The following is a 23459-nucleotide window of genomic DNA, read 5'->3' on the forward strand; positions in this document are numbered from 1 at the left end:
GAGAATAAACATGAGAGAAAGAATTTGGAAAATGCCTCCTACTGTATTGTTCTCAGACCACCAGGTACACTAGTAGCCTCCAAATCCTCAGGAGATCTGCATTTCAAATTACAAGGAAATCCCTAAACACTGTCCTATCCACAAAAGGTTTCAAAAGACTGGCCTGTAGTGAAAGACATTCTAAACAAGACAATCGTGCTAAGGGAGTAGAAAGAAAGAAGAAAAACCAAACAAACAAAACCCCAAACAAACAAAAACAAAACAAAAAAAAACACAAAACAGAACAAGGTCAGAAATATTTTCCTAAATGTTTTAGCATATAACAACTGATTTTTGGTACTTCACTGATAAACTCTATCAAGCAGAAGTGATCAAATTTTCCTGTGAAGATCAACAAATCAATTTATTCCATTAAACCCTTGCTTAAAGTTTTTAAATGTCCTAAAGAGATCTCCATGTTAAGGTATTATTTTTTCTTCTGTTTAACATCAAGCCAGAAAAAAACCCTGAAATCACCTATGAAAGTGATTAGGAATTAACTGGAAAAAGTAGGAAAAATCACTGAGATTTCAAAAAGAAATTATTATTCAAAAGAAATCTCAGCAGAAAGTCTATCGCATGCACTCTTTCTCCTCTCAAGCCATGCCATGGTATTCATGAGTTGAGAACAGACTACTCAGACTGGGTAGGCACAGACATCTGTGCTACAAAAAGGCTAAACAGTGAGCAATATTGATTTCGAGCAATTCTGTTTTAACTGTCATTTCCACACAAAGGTCTCAGTTCCTTAATAAAGTTTTATTTTCTACTTTGCAGCTTCTTTCCATACTCAGTCACAAGAAGCACTGGAGTCTCATAATTCCTGCAGTGATAACATATAAGGATGTTTCCTGTATGCTATTTTCCTCAGTGGAGAAACACTATAAAAAGGCTGAGCAATGTCTAGTCTGGATGTAGAGAATGTAGGGCTGCAACATCAAGTCAAATGAGTGGGTTAGTTTGTAGCATTTGCTGTCTTACATTGCATTACAGGACCTACACACTTAGCTGTGAAACAACAGGACTATTTTTTCCATCCAAACAGAAGTGCGAATAAAAAGAGTTCACACCAAATTCTCTAAGTTTGGTTCACGGCATATTCCTCCCAAATTAACAGAAACATTGAGAACTTTTTCCTTGACCTTACAAAATTTGAATGAAACTACAGAATGTTCATCACTTTCCAACGACAGAATAACTTGAAGAAGGGAAAAAAGTACTCGGCAACATAATAGTTCACAGAATTTAGTGAACTACCAAAGTAACCGGAGACAAGAATACTTCTGATCTGAAATGAATGATTCTCAATACCAAGATACTTAGATTATTGTGTTTAAATTATTGACTTCTGTGTAGAAAGCTCTAAAAATATTTTAGCATTTATTAAGCTATCCAAAATGCTGCATTTACAAGTGTTGGGGGGAAAGAGTAAATTTATTGTGGATGAAGCATTTAAACATTGAGTTAATTTGCTTCAAATTTTCACTAGGAAATTTGCATGGCAGGATTTCAAAAATCTACCAAAACCATTCCTAGAAAAATAACAAACAGTAAAGTCTCTCACCTATACACTTCAGATAGTTCCAGGACTTAGGAAAAATTAGCTGCTAAACAACTGGAGTTGTTGACTCCAGTTTCAAGCCAAACTGGGAAAGGACTCAGAAATACCCTGTGGGATCACTGCAGAAAGAGAATTATGGTCTTTCTAGGCAGAGGCAAATGCTGCCCACCTAATATGTTCCTCTGAAGGATCTCCAAACCCACCAACAAATTATTTCTTTAAAATGAAGGCTTTGAATTTCACCAAGTAATGTACCTTAAAAGAGGCAACACATGGCTGAGGAGTGAGAATAAGAAACTTCACCTGAAATTCTTTGGAACAGCCAAATATTTATCAGTTACTGACATTATTTCAGTTTGGACAAATGCACAAGTTGTTTTGAAAACATAGAGCTATACACAGTATGCTGCTTATAACTAACAAACACACATGGAAAGGAATTTTACAAAAAAGAGCAAAATAGCAGAAATATCCTGTTAACTAAAACAGTCTGCTGCTTAAACGACCTACATATACACTAGGTAACATGAATTTACCACATTAAATAATCGCCACTAAAAAAAATTGTGAAAAAAACAGGATTTCCAAATTTGTCCCTTTCCTTCTGCTCCGTATGTACTGTTATATTCTGTGAGTCATCCCAATATTTTAAAAATATAAACTTCTTTCAAGAAAAGTAAGTGTTCTGCATATCTATCAACAGACTGTCAGCTACCAAAGGCTGCTCGGGGGTGGAAGCTGCGTGTACGGCCATAATTACAAGCACATTCCACAGCATCGGCAGTATCTGCACAAACAAGTACAAACTACAGAAATCATGGACAGGACTTCATAGCCCAAATGAACTACGTCGAAAGCCGATGACAACACCCCATCAAACAGAAGTCGGATTTACTGCTAGCAGCCTGAGTGCCCCCTGTTCTTTTCAAGTTCCTCTGCTTTGCTCTGCCATTTCAAAGTACACTGTTTCCATAAAGAAAAGTAAGGAATGAGCTTTTACTACTGTCACATGAAAAAGGAAAACAAAGTCTTATCTATTTATGCATAAAGGGTATGACAATTATTTGGAGGACTAAAGGGCAACTAACTGTCTAAATGGAAAAGGTTGCAGCCTAGGCAGAGAGGGGAGAGTGCTACGGAAAGAGATGACAATCTTCAGAGCTCAGCAACTATCACATTTATCAAAAAGCCCTTCATGGATCAAGATCAAAGGCCTTCCAAAAGCAACAAATGAGGGGATAATACCTCCTCTTCTCACTCACCATGTTGACAGTACTCTAAAAGCACATGTTCAATTTTAATTTGAAAACTAAAGGACCAATACCTATAAAAGAGCTCAGAAAGAGTCAAAAAAAGCATATCCCCTTTTTTCAACCTAAATGTATGCATGTGAGTGCATATATATGTATATTTTACAGGCATGCTTTTGAAAGGAAAAGACTTAATCCAGTCTACCTGCAGGAACTCAGCAAGAGCCTTCACTGCAGCTGAGATCCTGCAGACACTCCAAAACGGAGCCCGCTGGCGCGGGACCTGCACCCAGCGCAGCGACACAACACAGCTCAGCTGGAAGGACAGCCTGCTGCTGTCGGCAGCTCCCTTCCCAGCGAGGGCTGCCCAGGAGCCTGCAAGTCCTGCCCCTCGCTGGGACAAGTCCCTGCCTATAGAGTGGCAGGTCAAATGCTCAAAACTAAACTCCAGATCTAGGAAAGGCTGAGGGATCCTGATGCACACTGGTTTATAGTTCCCATTGAGTTTTGAGCTCGTCCCAAGTCCTGCAGCCCTGCAGCCCTGCTCTGAGTTGAGCTTAGCTGAGGTGGATGATCCTGCCATTCAAAAAGGCAAGATACCCCTGTGAAGAGCAGGGGTTCATAGCCTCTGCTGTGCTCAGGTCTCAGCCTAGGCTATAAATGAGGCACCAGGAGCCCAGAGGCAGGATCTCACCTTTGCAAACAGAGCTGCTCCCTCTTCTCAGCCTTTCCCTGTTCACTTACACCCTTGGTCCTAAACCCCTTCATTTCTTTCACTTTCCTTCCATCCATCCCCAAATCAAAAGTTGTTGCTATCCTCATAAGTAAATTAAAAATAGAAATTCTTTATGATTAGAGAGAAACAAAACCCAAATCTGTCTGCTAACTTTAGAAGTGGAGTAGTGCAACTCACACTACAGTAGTACTTAAATACTTGAAATAGACCTGTCTACTCACCTGCTTGGAAGGCTTTGGTTTTACTATTGTTATTGAAACAAAACATTTGATAGCTCTCCATCATGACTTTCCAAATCCAGAAACCATACCTTCTCAGTGAATCAACACCACCGCAGTCGCTAACGGATGGCTGGGCATCAAAAGAAAACATTTTACCACAGAAAATAATTTCCACAGACAAATAACATTTGCTCTCTCTGGACCTGGCATTTTTGCTAAGATATTGTTGATTCACTCAGTGATGTAGCTACCATGGATTCAACTTTCTCATTGCCATGGGGAGATGCAGTTACATACATGCAGATGTATCCTCATGCTTCTAGTACCTATCCAGGCCTGTTCAGTGACAATGTTCAGTGACAACTGTCAGGAAACTGCAGGTTTATCACCAACTCTGGCATACCACACAAGGAATACAGAGACGAACCCTGCTCCTCCCCAAACTCAGTTCTGTCCCATGTCCTGTTCAGAACAGGAATTCAGTCTGTGTAGTCCTACTCAGTCTCACAATCCCAGCTCTAGCTCTTCTTTTGTTTCAAATGCTACTCATGTCGCTGTTGTTCAAATATTACCCCTTTGGGGAGGACTATTCACATCCAAACTTGAACTAGTCAATGATGCATATACAGCATCATTAGCATCAAAAGCACCCCAAGGTGTTGAACCCTGCAAGATAAGGAGAGTTAGAAACAAAACCACATTAAGAAAATCTTGACTGAATTTGAAGATTAGGGGATTTTTAATTACCACAGAAGGTATCGGTACGGTACCTCCTGGAGGATCATCATGCTGAACACATTTCAGGAGGAAGAATGCCCTGTGTAATCTTCCAGCTGCAGCTGCTTTGAGGTCTCACGGAGCTGCCTGATAGCAGACTGCTTTCTTGTTACACAGCACTGCAGAAACCATTAACATTTTCCACACCCCCAGCCTGTATAACACTGTATTTCCTACACTGATAACATTTTACACTAGCCATCTAAATATTCTTTGAATAATATTCTAAATATTCTTTGAATATTATTATAAGCCACTAAGATGAGACAAAGGATCCCTCTATTTTTGAAATATTGCATCCACCTAGCAGAAAGCTATCCCTACAAGAAGCCATTATAACACAAACGTAAATTTGGATACTTTTCATATATATGAGTCCTTTGCGTAGCGTTATTAACATTCTGTTTAAAGATATTGCATAATTATTGTTTCCATTCTTAATATAATTGTAGAATTTGGCAAAAATGAAAGTTATAGTTTATTTAATGTAAGGTCTTGGGCTTCATAAATAATTTGGATTACAGCTGTGTGCGTTGCGAAAGAGGAGGAAAATACAATGTCTGAGTATCACACTACCCAGGCCTTGCCTCAGCTGTGAGACTGAACTAAAGATGCACTTTGTACGGTCAGTAATAGGAGACCTGTAACAGACAAGAACGATACATAATCATGAACAATTTACATTTCAAAACACTTTTTACTAAGCTAAAGTATCAAGTTTTTGCATTTTCAAAAGAATGATGCCAAAAATAAAAAGAAACTCTTCTAAAACACAATGATTAAATGCCATCAATTTTATGTTGTTCACTACTGTAATGCTAATCTCACAAATATAATTCCATTTTCACAACACCCCAGATGACATGTCAATACATTTACAGAATCAAAAGCATGGGTCTATTAAAAACAAAATATATACAAACCAGGGACTGCAGTTTAAAACACCTAGGACCTGATCTCTAACATTGGTTTACATTTTGCGATAGTTTCCGTCAGCTACAGCCCTCAACACCTATACAAATCAGTCCTGAGATATGAAGACATAAAAAAGCAGAAAAAAAATACAAGTAGCAATCACTGCTTAGCTTACAGATTATAACTGCTTAGCTAGACTGACCTGGTTTAAAAACTTGGTATGTTAATAGCTTTGGAGAACCATCTAGTAGCATTAAGAAAACAAGTGGTTTAAGAGACTACCTGGGCTTTATATAGGATTTTGTAGCAAAACTGACATTCTTCATCATTCTGGAATAGCATTTGAATGTGAGGTTTTGCGGGTTTTTTTGTCTATTTTTCTTTTATTTTGTCTAAATACAATTTAGTACACCATTTCCAACCACTGCAAGAAATGAGTTGTGCCTTTCTAAAGACAAATTTAACTGTACCATTTCTGATATCTCTCTGCTTAAATTTCATTTAAAAAAAAAGGAAAGAAGGAAAAAGAAAAAAAACACCTAGAAATAAATTAAGTCTTCCAGGACTTAAGAAAGAATCTTTATTGAATGGCTTCAGTATGTTGCCATCCTTTATGTTGACTAGCTAGAGGTTATAGATGGCAAGGGGATAATAACTGTGGAATTGACTGGTAAAACACAGAGAAACAGACAATCCCCTTATTTTCCCATCCAAGCTAAAGCCCCACAGCACAGCTTGATTTCCCCATCCTAATCTCTCTGCCTGTATTTCTCAGCTGTCCTCGCTGCAGCTCATCACGTCAAAGTGCCAGTTTCAGTGACTTCCACACTGGTCATTTGCAGTCAGTAGCTTTTTGTCCAGCTATTCTCAGGTTCTTTCCTAGGACCACATGGAATCTGAACCAATTCTTGTTTTAATCCTTGTGTCTAGTCCACTTTGGAGCTGTGCAATGCTGCAATCTCAGGAAAACGGTTAGGTCATCTTCACTGTCTCCCCCTCAAATGCATAGCTTTTCCATTCCACTTCAGTGGTGGAATTGAATTGGCTCCGCTTCTCCCTGAGTTCAAACTCACTGCGATAGTGCCCATGTGCTCAATAACATCATCTCACACATCAGTTTCTGCTTTTGAGACCAGGTTCCAGCTTCACATGGGTTTGCAGAACAAAGTCTACTTCCAGCTCTGAACCTGGATTCTATGAGAATGGCACAAGTGCAGTCGGTCAAAGAGCAGATCCGAGAAACTCCAGCACGTTCATTTCACATGAAGGCTTCATGCTGCATTTGTTATAAGTGCTTAAATGTCTGTACTGGGAAATGTGAAATAATATCCTTCATCTTTTTTTCTTCCTCCCACCCCATGTAAGACCAGCCTTCAGGAGCTGACAGCAGCATTTTCAGCAATTCACATCTTCATTGCCAACCAGGACAGGACTGAGCGTCCAAGCACAGAAAATCTCCATGGCATACAGTGGTAGAAAAGCACAGCTGCTCTGCAAATACTAGGACAAAAAACGCAGAAATCTGCACGTAGAGGTGTCCAGTAGACAACATGGCAACCAAGATCAATTTGCAGGAATCTAACAAAGGATTTAACCCTACGTTTGAGGATTCAACCCTATATAAAAGTAAACAAATTTCACCTATATTCGGGCAAATACAAGCAATTTTTTTTCTTATGTAAAGAAGTCCAGCAAGACAAATAGCAAAAAAACTTCAATTTACTCAGAGTTTTTCATTCAGAAAGTAAAGAACAAATATAGTATGATTTCCTGGATAAGCACTTAAAATCATCTCAATATAAAACCTGGAGAGCCCTACACTATCCTGACGTATTCTAATATATAGCATGTGGTGTCATTCAAAATGCAAAAATTGTAACTCCATATAGATTCACTTTCTTGCTACAGATGACACACAAAGAAATCCTTACTTATTTCAGTAGCACTTGTTTTTCTAGTAAGCAATCAAAAAGCTGACACTTGATGGGAAAGGACACAGAAGCAACTGAGAGAAATCCATCTGGTTCCATACAGGATAAGTGAGTTTGGTGCATCTGTCCTGCAGGAGTCATTAAAACACAATTCCAATAGAAGCACATTACAGTCCAAGTGCAGCTGATTTTACCAGCAAGCAATTCATGTCACATAAAACCTAGCCATTAGCAGAGGAATTGAACTTTCCACCCACTTTGCTGATATAATTGCAAAAGAAAACCCCAAACCGTAGCAGTCTTACGCTCTTCTATATATACCTGGGGGGGGGAAAAGAGGCCCATGCATGCACCTCCTTTTGGCACAACAAAGCACAGATCAGCAACAGCAGCTCCAGGACCTCTCACCAGAAAAGGCACCTCTTACTCTACACCCTCCCAATGAAATGAGATTTTGCTGTGGATGGGTGGTACAATAAAATCGGGGTGACTTGGTACAAACTCATCTTCTGGTACACCAGACTGAGAAGAATGCCTTACCACTGCTGACAGAAATAATTACAGCTGCTGTGAGAGACAGTTTACCAAGAGTTCTCAATCACTCCAGTGAAAAGGTGTAGATAAGAATAAACCTCTGCATGGGATACAACGTCTCTCATCCACACGAAGATGCACACCATACTGGCAGGTGAAAGCAAGTCATGTACCATGTGTGTTTGTGTGTGTCATACATATATATGTTTATATGTATTTCATCTGTTCACCATGGTATGGCATGTAACATACAATCTGGAGTCTTCAAATTCCAATGGCCTCATTTATGATATTTATCATGGAGGACTATAAAAGACATCACAAGGCAAAAGAGTAGTACATTCCTTATATCATGAGACTGCTGGATATTTTTCAGAAGACCCAAGCAAAGCAAGTGTAATTCAAGGAATCACTAACTATTATGTGTTTCAAAAGAAATGCAGGTTTTTGTTCTAGCCAACATAAAAGATATGTGAGTTTGTGCTTATTCACTTACAGCAAAGTGTCCTTTAAATGCCAACTTAATTTAATTTCTTGTACCTAGTCACTGTACCCAAAACATTTTTTGACCTCTATGAAGTAATAAATGCATTAGAATAGAATGAAAGTTCAAACTAGCTACTTGTTATACACATACAGATGGTAGCAGTGTTTTCAATCCTCAAATTCTCCCTTTAGAAAAAAATCATTTATATTGAAGCATATTTAAAAAAAACTGTTTGAAATATATTTCATATGAGAGTTAGCAGCAATAGCCTTTATGAAGGTTACCTTACAATTCATTTTAATTTGCATGCCCTCTTGGCAAATTTTTATTTTAAATCTATTTTTTATGCAGCCTGTTTGCTTGAAGATGATTTCAAAAAAATTTCAGGCAGAAGTCTAAATCATTGGCTGGGGCAACTGAGGCTAAGAAAATATCCAGTGTTTCTGAATGTCAAATATGTCTGGATACCTTTTCTTTTGGCAGCTCCAGAACTATCACACAATAGAAAAGCGACTTGGTAGAGAATTTTGTAGAATCTGGAAAATTTGTGAGTATGTCATCAATAGAGACTTGAAGTAGATAAGGCTGCTCAAGAGTATGCATGCTGGCCCTGATTTTGGCCAAGAAAATGGTAATAACCAGTGTCATCACCTACTTTGCCTGCTATATGTCATGGCTGAAATCTGCATGCTGGGTCTAAAGGTACCAGTCATTGTAAGATCTTTTATGAATCTTTAGTATCAGCAAGACATGACATATTGAAAATAAAAATTAAGGCAATCCCTGGATATACAGGTAGGACAGTCCGAGTAAGGCATAGGGAAATAATTTTCCTTGTCATAAAAGGTGAGGCTGGTAGTGACATAATATGTACAGGTCTGTTGCCTAACTTCTATGAAAAAGATGTTTAAAACCCCAAAACTGAAAGAAGCCACAAAATTATAAGTCCTTTCCTCACACCTGAAACCTGGCAACTTCCTTCCCATGTACGTCCGGCACCTCATCTGAGCACAAGCAGTGCAGAAGGTACCCCAGCACAAGAGCAGTTGATAGGAATATAAAACAGCCAACTTGGCCTTGCTTTCCTCTTATAGGCCGTAAAGTTAGGTCCCTTTCTCCTACCCGATATCCATCGCACCTGGAAGAACATCTACCCCTGTTTCTAATACTGTTTATGTTGTCCAGAAACCTCAGAAGTTACTGAATACAAGAGTGCTAATAGATAGATGGCCAGGCTTCATTTCCTAAGAAAATTAGGGAAAACTGATTTGATTATGGTATTTCAGCACTTGCACAAGGAGAAAGTACTAAATATTAGAGCTCTTGAATTTAGTAAAGGAAGACTTGATTTTAAAAAAAAAAATCATCACAGTGAAAAAAGGCTTTTCCTGGTCTTACATACTTTACAAAAACCCAAGGATTTCCATTTTCATATTTCACCTTCTTTTCTGACAATAAAAAGTTACACTCAGAAAACAAGTCAAAATAATTATAAAATAATACCTAGGCTGTAGGCCTGTCTAGGATGGAGCAGCTACATGCTTCAGAGACCAGACTCTGGACACACATGTAATGATAGTTTTCATTTATATTATTATATACTATTTTCTTTCCACAGGATTGCTTTCTTTTTCCTTCCCTTTTTCTGGTTTATTTCTGTGGATGAACTAATAATAAAAGTAGTACATGCATATAGCACTCAAGTCTCCAGCAAAATCAAAAATTTACCTGCTTAAAATGAAAAATCTAAATAATGCTGCCTGAGCAAACAAAACAGGTTATGGCTTTATTTTTAAAAAAATTAGATAAATAAACCAACAAGAATTTCACTGCTTTAATAAACTGCCAGAGCTAACCATAGTATTTTAAAGGGAAATTATAAAACCTCAGAACACAAAGTAACTACTCAGTGCCTAGGGCTAGAAGAAACAGAGCACTACACACATTCTTTCATACGGAATTTCACTCCTTCTACTGTTGCCTTTGATACCAGCATTTAGGTGATTCAGGTGAGAGAAGTAGGTATACTCAGATAGATGGACAACTGATCTCCTGAAGTACAGAAATTCTCACTTGAGGAGTCTTGCACTAAAAAGGTAGTTATTTATTGCAGAGGTAATCTTGTACATTTAATACATACTAACTGAGAATTAAAATTAAATCCAGTTACTGCACATAGTTATTCTTTCTTAAGCACAAGGAAAGCCATTTATTGTTCTGACTCAAGTCAGCATGAGATTTTGTTCATATTACTCAACCATTTCATTACTGCTGACTTACTTGTTATATAATAAGAATACCTATTATATAAACATAGCATTCAAGAGATTACACACCGCAAAAAGCAAAGAAGCACACAGAGACCACTTTTAAACACAGCCGCCTTAATGATTTCAAATGCAATGAAAAGTAATTGAGGACTGAAAAGACCTCCCTTTGCAGGATTCTTTCCATTAGAAAACTGAGGTCATATTGAATCCAGTTTACAGCAACAAACTCTCAAGAAATTGCTGTGTTTTCTTCTCCTAAATGAAAGAAAGCATCATTATTCTAAATAAAAAATTGATGCTGCTCCAGGAAGATAATAGTGCTTCAGATGAATGCATAAAATTACCTCTTCTCATAAAACTTAAAGTAACCACATCAGTCATTAAATGCAAAACCCACACACTAACAGTTACTTCAAATACGAAGCTGCCTACATAAGTATCTACCCTCTAATAAATACCTATAGATGCAAAGGAAAACTTTAAATATATTTTTCACAGAAACAACATAGAGATGCCAAATGTCAGTTCTGTTAATTTATCAACAAGTACTTATTCAGTCATCTTAGTGTTATCATTATTGTTGGCTTCCAGAGACTTACTAGAAAAAAAAATAATAATGAAACTGACAACAATATGACCTTGTTCACCTACAAGCTTTTCAAGATTATTCTCTTCTAATATCAGTATATCAGTATGCAAGAGACACACAGGGAGATTCCTAATGCATTTCCACAGAAGCCAAGCAAAATTTGCAGTAGAAATATATTAACTATTCAGTGAACACCAGCTATCTGGACTGGTATAGCTGTAGCTCTGTATCTTCTGCCAGTGTTGGGATTTAATAGGTGTTGAGAGCACAGTAAACTACTCTGTAAACAGGTAACTCCCCCATAATGACCACACTCAGAGACTTTGCTTTATCTTTCTTGGGCGTGTCTCAGAAAACCCACGAGTACAGACCACTGTGTACATCAGTACAACCGCCATTACTTTTCTTTAGGCATGGATATGAATGCCCAGAACTCTGACCTTCATGCTTATGCTCAGAAAACATCGATAATTGTTTCCAGGAAATACTAGATTACCATCAAGCACGGTTCTTGAGCTTGGAATATGTAGGTCCCATCAGTCACTGTGCCCTACAAAAGTCTTTTTCTGCTCACACCTAGTGCAGAAAATAGTCCAGAACTAGTGCAAATGTTCCACCTGAGACCTCTACAAAGCTCTCTTTAGCCTGTCCTCTTCCCAGCAGAATCCCCAAGCTCACATTTTCTGCAGAACTTGGTTCACTATTCCATGTTCTCTGGATGTGATCTCTGTATTAAGAGTAAATTTTCACTTAACAGTTGGTCCCAAGATTTTGCTAAAGACAGCCCAACAGAAAATCTGCCAATTAATGTTATCATTTTAAAAAAAGTTTCATTACTTTATATTTGAAAATTGAATCTTTTATCATTCACTCTATTCTACCCTATAGCACTACTTTAATACACACTCCCCTATACTTTCTTCAGTTTCAGGTCCTGCCTACATCTGGTGGGAATAAACAGCAAGAAAAGTGATGCTCAACTTCACACGTATGGCTGTACACAGTTACCACTGCAGATCCTTGGGTTTCAACTATGATTTTGGACATTATGCCTGTATGTGCCTGAATCTTTTGAATTTATTTCTTTTTTTCCTGATTTGCTTGCTCTTGGTTTCAGTATTTACAAACTAAGGGAAGAGGGGGCCCTGTTTACAAGCATGGATCTGCTTACTCTGGTAGTACCTCTTCTCCCAGATGTGCTTTTCTTTCTCTTGCTGTTGGAGTTAGTCCTTGGAACAAATTCTCACTGACAGCACACACTTTGGATCGTCTGTGGGACCGCTCCTGGACCTCATTCCTCAAATACCATTTTCAATCTCAGTGCCTGGCATTTTATGGGACCTACTACTCTATGCTAAAGTTGGCTTTCTCAAGGCATTCCCAGAAATATCAGAGGCATGCTTCTCTCCTGCCAGCTTTCTTGAGTGACAGGCTTCTCTTCTCTTTTATCTGTATAACTCCTGGGCCTACAGTGACTCTTCCTCACTTGCAGTTTATGGGATTTGAGCTGGAGCATGGCATTCAAATTAACCCTACAGGGTGCATATGGAACATTCAACTACATCATAACAAATCAAATCACACAGCAGAGAACATTAATTACACTACTATGATTTATTTCTAAATACCTATTTGCTAGTCAATCAGTTAACATTCCTCCTATATGCTTCATCTTCCAGACTGCAAAAATGTGTAAGTTTTCATATTTCTTGTCCACCGAGACTCAATAACTTTCTATTTCCAGCTGTAAAGGTGAGTTATAGGGCATTTCAGCTCAGACCACACAGAAAAATTTCATTATTTCCAGAGAAAAACAGCACACATCCAAGTCATTTTCAGACTACTTGACAGTCTCACTTGATACAGTCAGAAATCCTCAGAAAGCTTAGCTGTTCTGAAGAAGTGATCAAGCTTTACATTTCACATTATGAGGTCTCAAATTAAAACATTCTTGTAGCTCTATGCTGACCTGCAGCTCATTGAAATTGTAGGGAATTTATAGCTCTGGCAAGCTTCAGTGAAAGCTGCAAGTGTTTAGAACTTCTCAAAAATCAGACCATTCCTGTTGCAAAGGAGGAAAATCAAACCTAAGAAATGCATGATGCTATAAGCTTGTGCCAGTCACAAAATCTGTGGTACTGTGGGAAAAACACTGTTGTATTTCACAAGATGAAAAAACGTGAATATTCAATAACTTACCCCTTCTGCCTTTTCTTCTGTGTTAGCCAGCATTTCCTGGAGGGCCCGTACTGACAGAGACTGCTCCAGCACAAAGGTGCAGATGGATAGATCAGGTGGAACATTCTAGGTGAAAGAAAAACAGGAGATCACATTAGTGACAGATTTGCTGAACAGCACTTTCCGATGCTTCTGTTTTCCCCTCCCTTTCCATGAATCTGAAAGATCTACTATATAAATGAGGGTATGAAATCCAGCCACATACTGGGCTGCAACAGTTAAGGCCTAGCCAGCACGCAAAGGGGAAGCGGTTCTTCCCCTCTGCTCAGCATTTGCAAGCTGACAGCCGGGGCTTTGGGTCCCTCTCTCAATAAAAGAAAGAAACCGATAAACTGCATCGAGTTCAGCAGGGGATCACCATGATTGTCAGGGCTGGTGTACTCGCCATGTGTGGCTGGGGGTGCTGAGCTCGGTCAGCCTGGATGGGGGAGAGAGAGGAGAGGGGGATCTTACAGTTCCCTTTACAAATCTAGTGGTGATTACCAGGAAAATGAAGGCAGATTCTTCTTGGAGGTGCTCCATGAAAGGAGAAGCAGCAATACAAGATGTACCAAATAAAATTACAATTAGATATTAGGGGAAAAATTCACCATGGGAATAAAAAGCCCTGTCAAAGGCTGCCAAGCAAAGTAGTGAAATCTCTGCTTGGACATTAGCATGTGGAACATGTGTCTTACACGTTATGCTCGGATTGTGGGGTAAACAAAATTCAGACTTTAGGCTACTGGTAGTAGCCAGATCTCATCCTTATGATGGTCTGCAGGTCAAGATGAATTTTCTGTAGGAGAAACACTAGACACTGAGTATCAAGGCTAAGCCAGTAGCTTCTCAGACCTGCTTCACCTTGCTTCTGTTTTAAGTGGGATGAAACAAGAGAGTCTTATAAAAACACCTTTACCTTCTCATGATTGAAAAATAAAATGGAGCTACTGAAAAGCTAATTTTCCAGACTATCATCAAAAAAATTATAGTAAAATTGAAACAGGTTTGTAATAGAAATATCTAAGTTACAAAGTAGCAAAGTAATATCAGATTTTACGTGGGGATCTTGTCTTCTGTTAATAGAAGAATATGCAACTCCTACATACCTTTTCTTGCCTCCAGAAATTCTTTCATGTCCTTTCTCTTTTTCTTTTCATGTTAGTTGCATATTTTAGTTTAGGAATACTTTTACTGATTATTGCTAATAATTTCTTTTACATCACGAATGCTTTTAGTGCTAAAGCTGTAAAACCACATATTTATTCAAACTGTGTACAGCTTGAAGAGGCCTCTTCCAAGGCCTGAAACATTAAATAGTAAGAGGTAGTTGCAAAACCATTTCTTTCCATCTTTTTCAAAAATTCGTTTACCCAGAACACCTCACACTCTTAATAGCTTATTAAATTGCTGTTCACCACTCCTAACTATAGTAATTCCAGTCGGTTTATTAACTAATAGATCTTTCATTACCTTCCACTATTTCTATTTCAATAAAATTAATGTAAAATGGTATTCCCAGTTAGTTTCAGCCAGACCAAAAAGCATTAAATAGCATCCTCTTTTGTGTGGGATTTTGACTGACTTATGCAATGATACTTAGGCATGAAGTCTTTTTAAGCCAACTTTTTTAGAATCAGGCCTCTACTTACTTGTCAGTGTTCTCGTTAGCATTTCTCTTTTGTAGTTACTCAGACACTACAACAGTCCTTTTCATGCTAGTATTAGGCAAACAGACAACTAAACAAGTGCTCTTCAAAACATCCTTGGAACGTAAGTACTAACATAAGCTCTTATTTTACAAAGCAGGAAAGAGAGCACTCGAAGACAGCAGGTTGCAAGGTGTTGTTTCTGCTCAGTAAACACGAGTACATTTTTCCATTCTAGAAAGCCTCACAGAAATGAACTGCCTGACAGTCCAGCTCGCCCTCAATTCTCCCTAGTGAAGACTGACTGACAAACAAGAGTCTGAACAAAACAGTGAAGATGCTCCTTACACTGTGCTCAGAAATGAGCCAAGGCTACATATTCTGTATCTGTTTGGTTATAAGCAAACAAAGTCTCCATAACAATGTTCCTACTGATACTGCTGTTATTTAAAGCAAGAGTTTTTGCTGGCAGAATGTGTCTCACACATACAATTTTGTGACTTATGGAAATGTTTTAGTGTTTAGTTACCCACCCTACAGGTTGTACACTCTAAAACATAGGAAATCCTGCATCATTCACACAGTGATCAAGCCAACATAACTTGGACACTCCTCCATCAATTGCATTCTCTTTTATATTCATGACAGCCATGAGCATTTTCTCCCTTCCCCATTAAAGCTGAGCAACGAAGTTCCAATGAACATTTTTCAGCTATTCTCATAGCAGGTAAGACACACTTTGAGCAGCCAGAGTGTAATAAAGGAGAACTGTATGAGATTGTCTTGCTTTAATTACATGAAAGAGGCACCTTCTTACAGTCTAGCAAAATGTTACAACCAGTTTCGTTCTCTTGAGACAAAAAGGAGAGTACATTATCCCACCTCATCTCTGTTGCATGAATGCCTAAACACTTGGTGGCCCTTGGAGAGCAATGTGTTTCCCCTAAGAGCTGAAGGAAGATACATCTACTGATGCTTGCTATCAGCGCGTGAATTGAACTCTTCCTCTCTGGCCGTTTCTCACCCAAATCTGCTCTCCTGAAGATCCAACAGGCATGGCTGCATACAGTGTACAACAATCACGGCGTGGACACATGCGGGACAGATGCAGAACTGCCACCATATTTAGCTCAAACTGCTACAGCTCTGCTCACCCCTATAGAGTCCATTTTAATGCTGATGCTTTTAAAGCTCTGGATTTAGAAGATGAAGCTTCAGGCTGAATGTTCCTATTCTGAATAAACCCCTCCAAAAAATAAAAATGCCAGTTAATTTTTAAACCCTCATTTAAAAATACTAAAAAATTATTCACAGTGTATTTTCCATCTCTTCAAAGCATAAAAATGAGGAAGGAAAAACACAGTCTTTGTCAGTCCTCTGATTACCTACCTTATCTCTCATATTACCTCACATACAGAAGAAGAAATATGAAAAATAATGGTGTTTGGTGTTATGTGGCAGCCTAACATTCCCTATTGAAAAATATTTTCATACGAATTACACAGTAGTTTTTAGTGCCCCACCTGGAAAGCGACTGCATATTCTAGGGGCTGCAGTGAGAATCTGTAGCAATCAGTTTGCAATATCAGGATTTTCTGAGGACAGGTCAAATGCGTAGGCAAGTATTTTAGTGACTGCTTTGCTAAACTATGCATACCCTATTAAATTATAAAGAATTTTAAAGAAAATATTTTGCTGTGTGTCTAACAACCACCCACCAATGCACAAAACAACCTGTAACTAGCTGGAAACTTTCAACAGTTTAATGGTAATAATAAATCCTTAATTTGAGAGCAGAATACTATTTATACCCCCCAAAAAAAGGATCAGTCTCAAAAGAGATGTCTCAAGAGATGTAAATAACCATGCTGGTAATCCTCAACCTTCATTTCCACCCATTTTTATTGTATTCATCTTTACTGCAGTAACTTTCTAAATGAAGGCATAGGAAAAAAATTCATATTCCAAAGGGGTTTTTTGTTTTGTTTTGTGACATCATATGTAATGAGGTTCTTGGATAGTCCAGGGAATCTGTATCACTCATCTTTGACCCAAAAGACCAGTGGAAACTTCTGTTACACAATGGCAGTATTCAAAACAATTTCTTTTCAACTTATTTTTGAGACATTTGCAAAAACAATTATATTTTAATGGCTTTTAACATAAAATATACACAGTGACTTAAAAAAGTAAAAAGTACTAACTCCAGTATTCCTCAGAGTTTAAAACATTACTGATATTCTCTGCTAGCTCTGGTTTACAAGATTTGTCTTATTCTCAATTATTTGTCTAGACAATCTAGCCAGTCATAAATTACAACTGAATATGTAAGTAGCTTGTTAAAAAAATAGGTTATAACAAAAATAAACTAGAAATGGTATATTAAATTTCAAAAAGAGATTCAGTACTGCTAGGAGAAAAAAATAAATTACTATTAACTTTTTATATAGATGGTCGTTGTTTGTAATAACAGCTACAGTCAGCAAAATCAGACAAATTAAAATAATGACATTTTGTTCTGCAATTTTTAAAGCATATATATTACTGGAGTAATTGCTGGATTATTTAGAAAAATTGAGAATTCTTTATTCTTGCTACCATTTTAAACTGTATTTATTGTGTACACTAATTATCTGTAGCAATATTTGCATAGTAAATTATGTTTTACTCTGTGGGAGGCAGATTTGAAAATTGGATAATCATACCCTTTATTGAAAAGGTGTTTTGAGCAAAGCTTTTGAAATGCTATTTAAAAATATCGCTAACTCCAGTCCAACCCACAACTGAATCCTGGATACTGAATGTATTCATTAGGCACTATTTCAGTTTTTAGTGAATTGTTATTTACAAGCATACCATACTCAAGGGTGATGACAATGAAAGCAAGAAGCCGAGATTCAAAACTCTGTCCCGCTGTCATTACACAGTGCTAACAAGCCACAATAATATATGACCTGCTCATATAATACGATGCATATAATCCTGTGAATGTAAACTGAACTTCTGCCTCTCATAAATATTAGTACAAGACTGAGGAATAATAAATCACATCAGTAAACACATTCCTGTCTCTACAAATAGGCAGCTTTACCTCAGCTTTATTTCTCTTCCCAGTTATTTGCAAGCTTCCTGGTTGTTTTCCTAGGCTCATGGATATTTTTATTTCTCTTCTAACCAAATTCCCAGTGAAATGGACTTGCAGGTATTTAATCTCTAACTGAATACTAAATATTCAAGCATCAGTGCCCAAAGAAACACCTAAGCAGCCTGATTTACAAAGGATCTACAGTTTGTATCGTCAAAAGATAAGACGTGTTGTTCATTACTTTTTAGAAGTAACGCATTTATTAGATGCCTAACTTTGAGAATCCAAGTAGGAGGATTAAAAAAATTAATTTTAGTACAGATTTTAAGCAAAATATCTGTACTGCTATTCATGTGAGTAGCCCAAAAGAAACTGAACCCATCATCTATTTTCAAGTTACATTTAAATTTATACCTCTCCATCTCTTTAGCAGTCCTTTCTACTTAAATGAGATTCTGTCTGGTGACAGTGATGAAACACACTCACTATTACCAAGCAAAGCCATCCATTCCTAGGACTCTAAGTAGAAGGCATAGCTTTCCATGTTTTCAAGCTCGTCATTACAAAAGACGGACCCAGTACAGAACTATATGACTCTGACGACAGGTCCCGTCAGCCAAATAGGATGAATCATATTCACCAAATCCCAAAACAGGAAAGACAAATGATGTATTATGGGTCTTAAGGTTTCAGTTCTAGAAGACAGAACCTTTCAGTAACGGCATCAAACTCCTGCACGTTTGTCATTAGCAGACCGTGAAGGTTGCCTGACCACCTCCTCCAAAAACTTGCTTTCAGTTGCTTATGATTATTTCAGTCAGAAACCATCACTTTCTGTACAAGGCATCTGCAAAAGACTGAACATTTATTGGATATTCCATCCAAAACAGTTGTTTCCATCAAAAGCAGAGAAGTTTTCAACATTCAAAACTCTTTATGATGCTGTATCCTAAAACTGTAATATCCTCATGTTTTCAGAAGCACGGTTTGACAAGGGAGTGGCTTTTTGTCACAAGTATTCTTTTCACTTTTTCTAGTAAAAACTTTGAAAATCTGGTCAAGTTCTACTCCCTGAAAAATGTCTTTTTCCACACAGTGAAAAGTTTCTTGTTAGCAATTGAAAGCTCTAAAGATTCTTTCTTCACAGGACAGCTGCTTTAGGGGATAAAACTGGAGAACTCACAGGAGTACCAGGAGAATGAAACTTGAATAGGGTCCGAAATAAAAAAGCAAGGGAAAATGAGACCAACACAGGGAAAAACAGCTAGTGACAGAACTGAGGTCAGATCCAAATACACTGCAATCAACTCATTTTCCAAGCCTAGAACACAAGCCATCTCCAATTCCTCAGAGTTTCCTTTAAATCATGTTGGTTGCCTATGTCAACATACGTATTTTTACGTATCTTGTTAATCTGACCTAAAGAACTGACTGGTTTAATTTTTAAAAAATATTCTCTTCTTGTAGCCACATATACAAGTTTCCCTATGTTACCCATATTTCTAAGTGCGGAATTCTCTCAGAAATGAAGTGTTATATTTGGCAAACCCAGCAGTGTAAAAAATTTTGATACACTAAACATGCTTTCTGTTGATATATCAGAGATAAACACACATCTACAGTAGTCTATGTCTTATCACGAGGAGTTACTAGTTTTTATCCCCATATGAGTTAGCACAGCAGTGAAGGCAAAAATCCTTTCCTACTCTTATTTCCAGAGAGTGAATGTCAGCTGCTGGTCACAGTGGAACAGTTCATTGGCAAAGAAAAATGCATTACCTGAAACTTAAGCTGTACCAACTGAAAGCATAACAACATCCAGAAAGAAACTGCTTCTTGGGTTTTTCCCCTCTCACAATCTCCTTCAAAAATCCATATGAATTCTATTTCTACTTAGGCTGTTGTTACATAAGTACAATTACATTCTTTTCTGTTATGCTTGCAAACAGCATCGAGGTTTTATGTTACAATTTTCCAGTTTTTGCTCTTTGGAAACAGCTTTGACCCTAAGAGCCGTCAAGGGTCATGAGGCTATTATTAACAGAGCAGACTGTCTTAACTACTTGGAAGTTGCAATTCCCAGTATGATATTTACTTTCTTTATGAATTTAGGGCCTCATACATTCCATCTCTAAAAAGAATAAATCGAGATTATTTTGCTCTTATCCTCCATCTCTCCCTCTGGTCTCCTTTCTAACTATACTTAAGACCAACATATCTACAGTACTGAGAGTTGCTTCCCTTTTATCTGTTCTCTGAAAATTTAAAAGTCTTAGCGACAGGTAAGAGTGACACTGGCTAAGAAGCCATACAACTATATTCCAGCCTCGATGGCTAAACCAGGTTAATCAACTCAACAGACATTACAACATATGCTGTGGTAGCCAGAAGCTTAGATGAACATTAGCGAACAGTTTATCACCCTAATGCAGTGTAAATATGTTAATGTTTAAGGTAATTAGGAAAAGCCTATGCTAATTAATAAGATAAAAAAATCTCACCGGATCAACAGTGCTACAGAGGTTCTCGGCACATGTCCAAATTAACAAAAACATTTTTTGTTTAGCTTCTTACTGAACCTGCAAATTCTGTCTTATTATGCTAATTGTATGCGTGTTACTCAAAACTTCACAGTTCCCTTTTATTCTTAGAGATTATGTTGTATATGTAGCTACCGCAACAAGTAATAGAAAAATATAGGATGTTATCAGTTGGGAGGGTACTGTTGCTTTAGAATCTGGAAGGAAGCAGCTACCCTTTGATTCTTGCAGCATCAGAAAGATGATCTTTATAAGACTGATTTGCCCCTTTCTGGAAGGCATAGCAGACACCCAACAGGAAAATTTTCCTAATCTTTGACAAGATTTATTATAAACCATGCACAAGACAATAACCAACTTTCAATGTAGGAAACCTAGAGTCTTTCAAGATCAAACAAGTAGGGCAAACATTCATGTCTTTTGTGGCTGTAGTAACTGACACGAACTGACCCTTCTCAGTAGAAATCTTACCTCCACATAAAAACCAATAGGACAAGATTTGCAGAGATTCTCCCCCCGTGAAGTTTATTCCATAGTTGAAATCTTCACAGTGGAATTATAACACATAAAAATGAAATCCAAATAAATATAAATACTAACCTTTCCAGAATACCCTACACCAGCTCAAATGAGCAATTCATTCACTTTGCAGTGAACATGAAAAAATACATCTAAGAGAAGCAAAACATGCTTATCTCATAAGCTATCAACTATAAAACTAAAAAGACCTTAAAAAAAACCTAAAAAATAATGGACACCAAATTTAAACTTCTAAGAATTTTATTGTAAGTTTTCAACTCTTACACTTTCCATTTTATGTTACTGAAATCAATAGCCAACCTGTCTACCTAGGAAAATTGGTGCCTATCAAATATTGCTTAAATGGGGGAATTTATGCTCTGAGTCACCTCTGACTTATCCTTATAGGAAGGGAAGGAGATGTATCAGCAGCTCTCTCCTGAGCAACAAGGTTTCAAAGTAGCAAAGCATAACCCGGCTATCAAAATCCCTTGTGGCAAGATGCAGCAATGCCCTTAGGCACTTAAAGTACTACATTGCATATTAACTGTCAATATTTTGTTTACACATACATAAAATAAATCCATTTCTATAACTAACATGAATAATGCATACATTCTGTTTTGAGTCCATACCCATTTATGTGCTTAATTTGATTAAAAAAGTTATTCAAAACATACGAAATGCAACCACCCAGGGAATTTTCAGTCTGTCCCACCAGCATTACAGAAGCTAGATGTGCTCCATTCAAATTTAGGTGTTTCAGCCCCAGCTGGCTGGCAAAAAAATTAATAAATTATAACGCCAGTTTATGAACATGAATAGTGCACCTTAACTCAGTTCTTTAATTCTTTTTGTCCTTCTTGTTATAGGTCTTTTAAAGGCAATACATCCATTCTGATTCAGGCTGGGTGTAATATTCCCCAGGTGATTTTGCATCCCGGATTGTTTTGATCTGATTTACTTGATATACGTATAATATCAAAAATTACACATCTCTTAAAAGGCATACACATTCAACTCTGTAATGTAAAGCAAATCAATTAGAACGATATATTGACAGTTGCTCACTCAAAAAAATACATCTTTAACCACTAAATTCTTGCAGTCTTAGAGAAACTCCAGCAGATATTTGGGTCAGGGACAGAAAGACTTGAGGAGTCCTAAGAGTAAGGACTATCTGCAGGAAATTCTTCATGGGCTTAGGGACATATACCATCAGAGTTTCACTGCTCAGAAAAATTGCAATAATACTTTTGAACTTAAATACCTATTTAAAAAAGATCTTACCGTGTATACTCGGAAGTTGTGGTTTATCTGTAAATGTGCAAATGTGTAAAGCCCCTGCTTGACTGTGCGTGGCGCTGCATTTGAGCATACACTGCATGATGTAAAAAATAAACACTTTTTTTACTATGCACCTTTATTAACTACAAAATCGAAAAGCTTGATAGACTAATTAGTGATTATTTGTTGAGGTTCTTAAAGATTCAAATTTTGTCCTTTTTTGGTTTAAGGTGCCAAAATATTGTTACTAAGCCATTCAGCAAACAACTGCTGCTTTAAAGGACCCTCTGCTTATCATTCAGTAACATATGAGCATAAAAAGCTGCCACAAAGTACTGTCTAGACAGAAAAAACCACATGCATTTCCCAGCAAACCACCTACCTGCCTCAGAAGTGAATTATGTAAGAGCAAGAGGCTTAAAAAATCAGAGACGGTAAAGACAGTCTCAAGGAGCTGGCAAAACAGGTGGACTTTTACTCTTTTGCTGCTACTCTCGCTTGCTACTTCCTGCCACTTGAATGCACGTTCAAGGAGGCTGATAACAAGAAGTTTACAGAAATCACCCCTACGTGTAACTATGGCATCCATGTAGGTCATTCACCAACCTGCAGTTTCCTCCTCGACTGTATTCAAGTTCTTCCTTCTCAAAATTTCACAATTTGACATCACATAAAATGTCAACTCCAGCATCAAGACCTTTGCAGATACCTATTAGGCACAACGACGTATTATTTTCTAGATGCTTTTAATTTTATTTTACCAGTATCTCAACTTTCGCCTTACCAAGCAAAGATGTTCCACTTCTCTACTAAGGTGCATGCCTATGCTGGGATTTAACATAACCTTTCAAA

At 37.6% G+C, this 23459-nt stretch overlaps 1 protein-coding gene across 1 annotated transcript in view; it reads right to left on the bottom strand.

Moving 5' to 3' along the window:
* Positions 1-23459, bottom strand: part of RYR2 (ryanodine receptor 2) — a 434064-nt gene that overhangs the window by 297876 nt on the left and 112729 nt on the right. The window contains exon 3 of the mRNA XM_075089806.1: positions 13510-13614. Coding sequence (XP_074945907.1) covers positions 13510-13614 — 105 coding nt within the window. The remainder of the gene's footprint in view (positions 1-13509; positions 13615-23459) is intronic.

The sequence above is a fragment of the Phalacrocorax aristotelis genome, chromosome 3 (assembly GCF_949628215.1).
Source record: "Phalacrocorax aristotelis chromosome 3, bGulAri2.1, whole genome shotgun sequence".
NCBI lineage: Eukaryota > Metazoa > Chordata > Aves > Suliformes > Phalacrocoracidae > Phalacrocorax > Phalacrocorax aristotelis.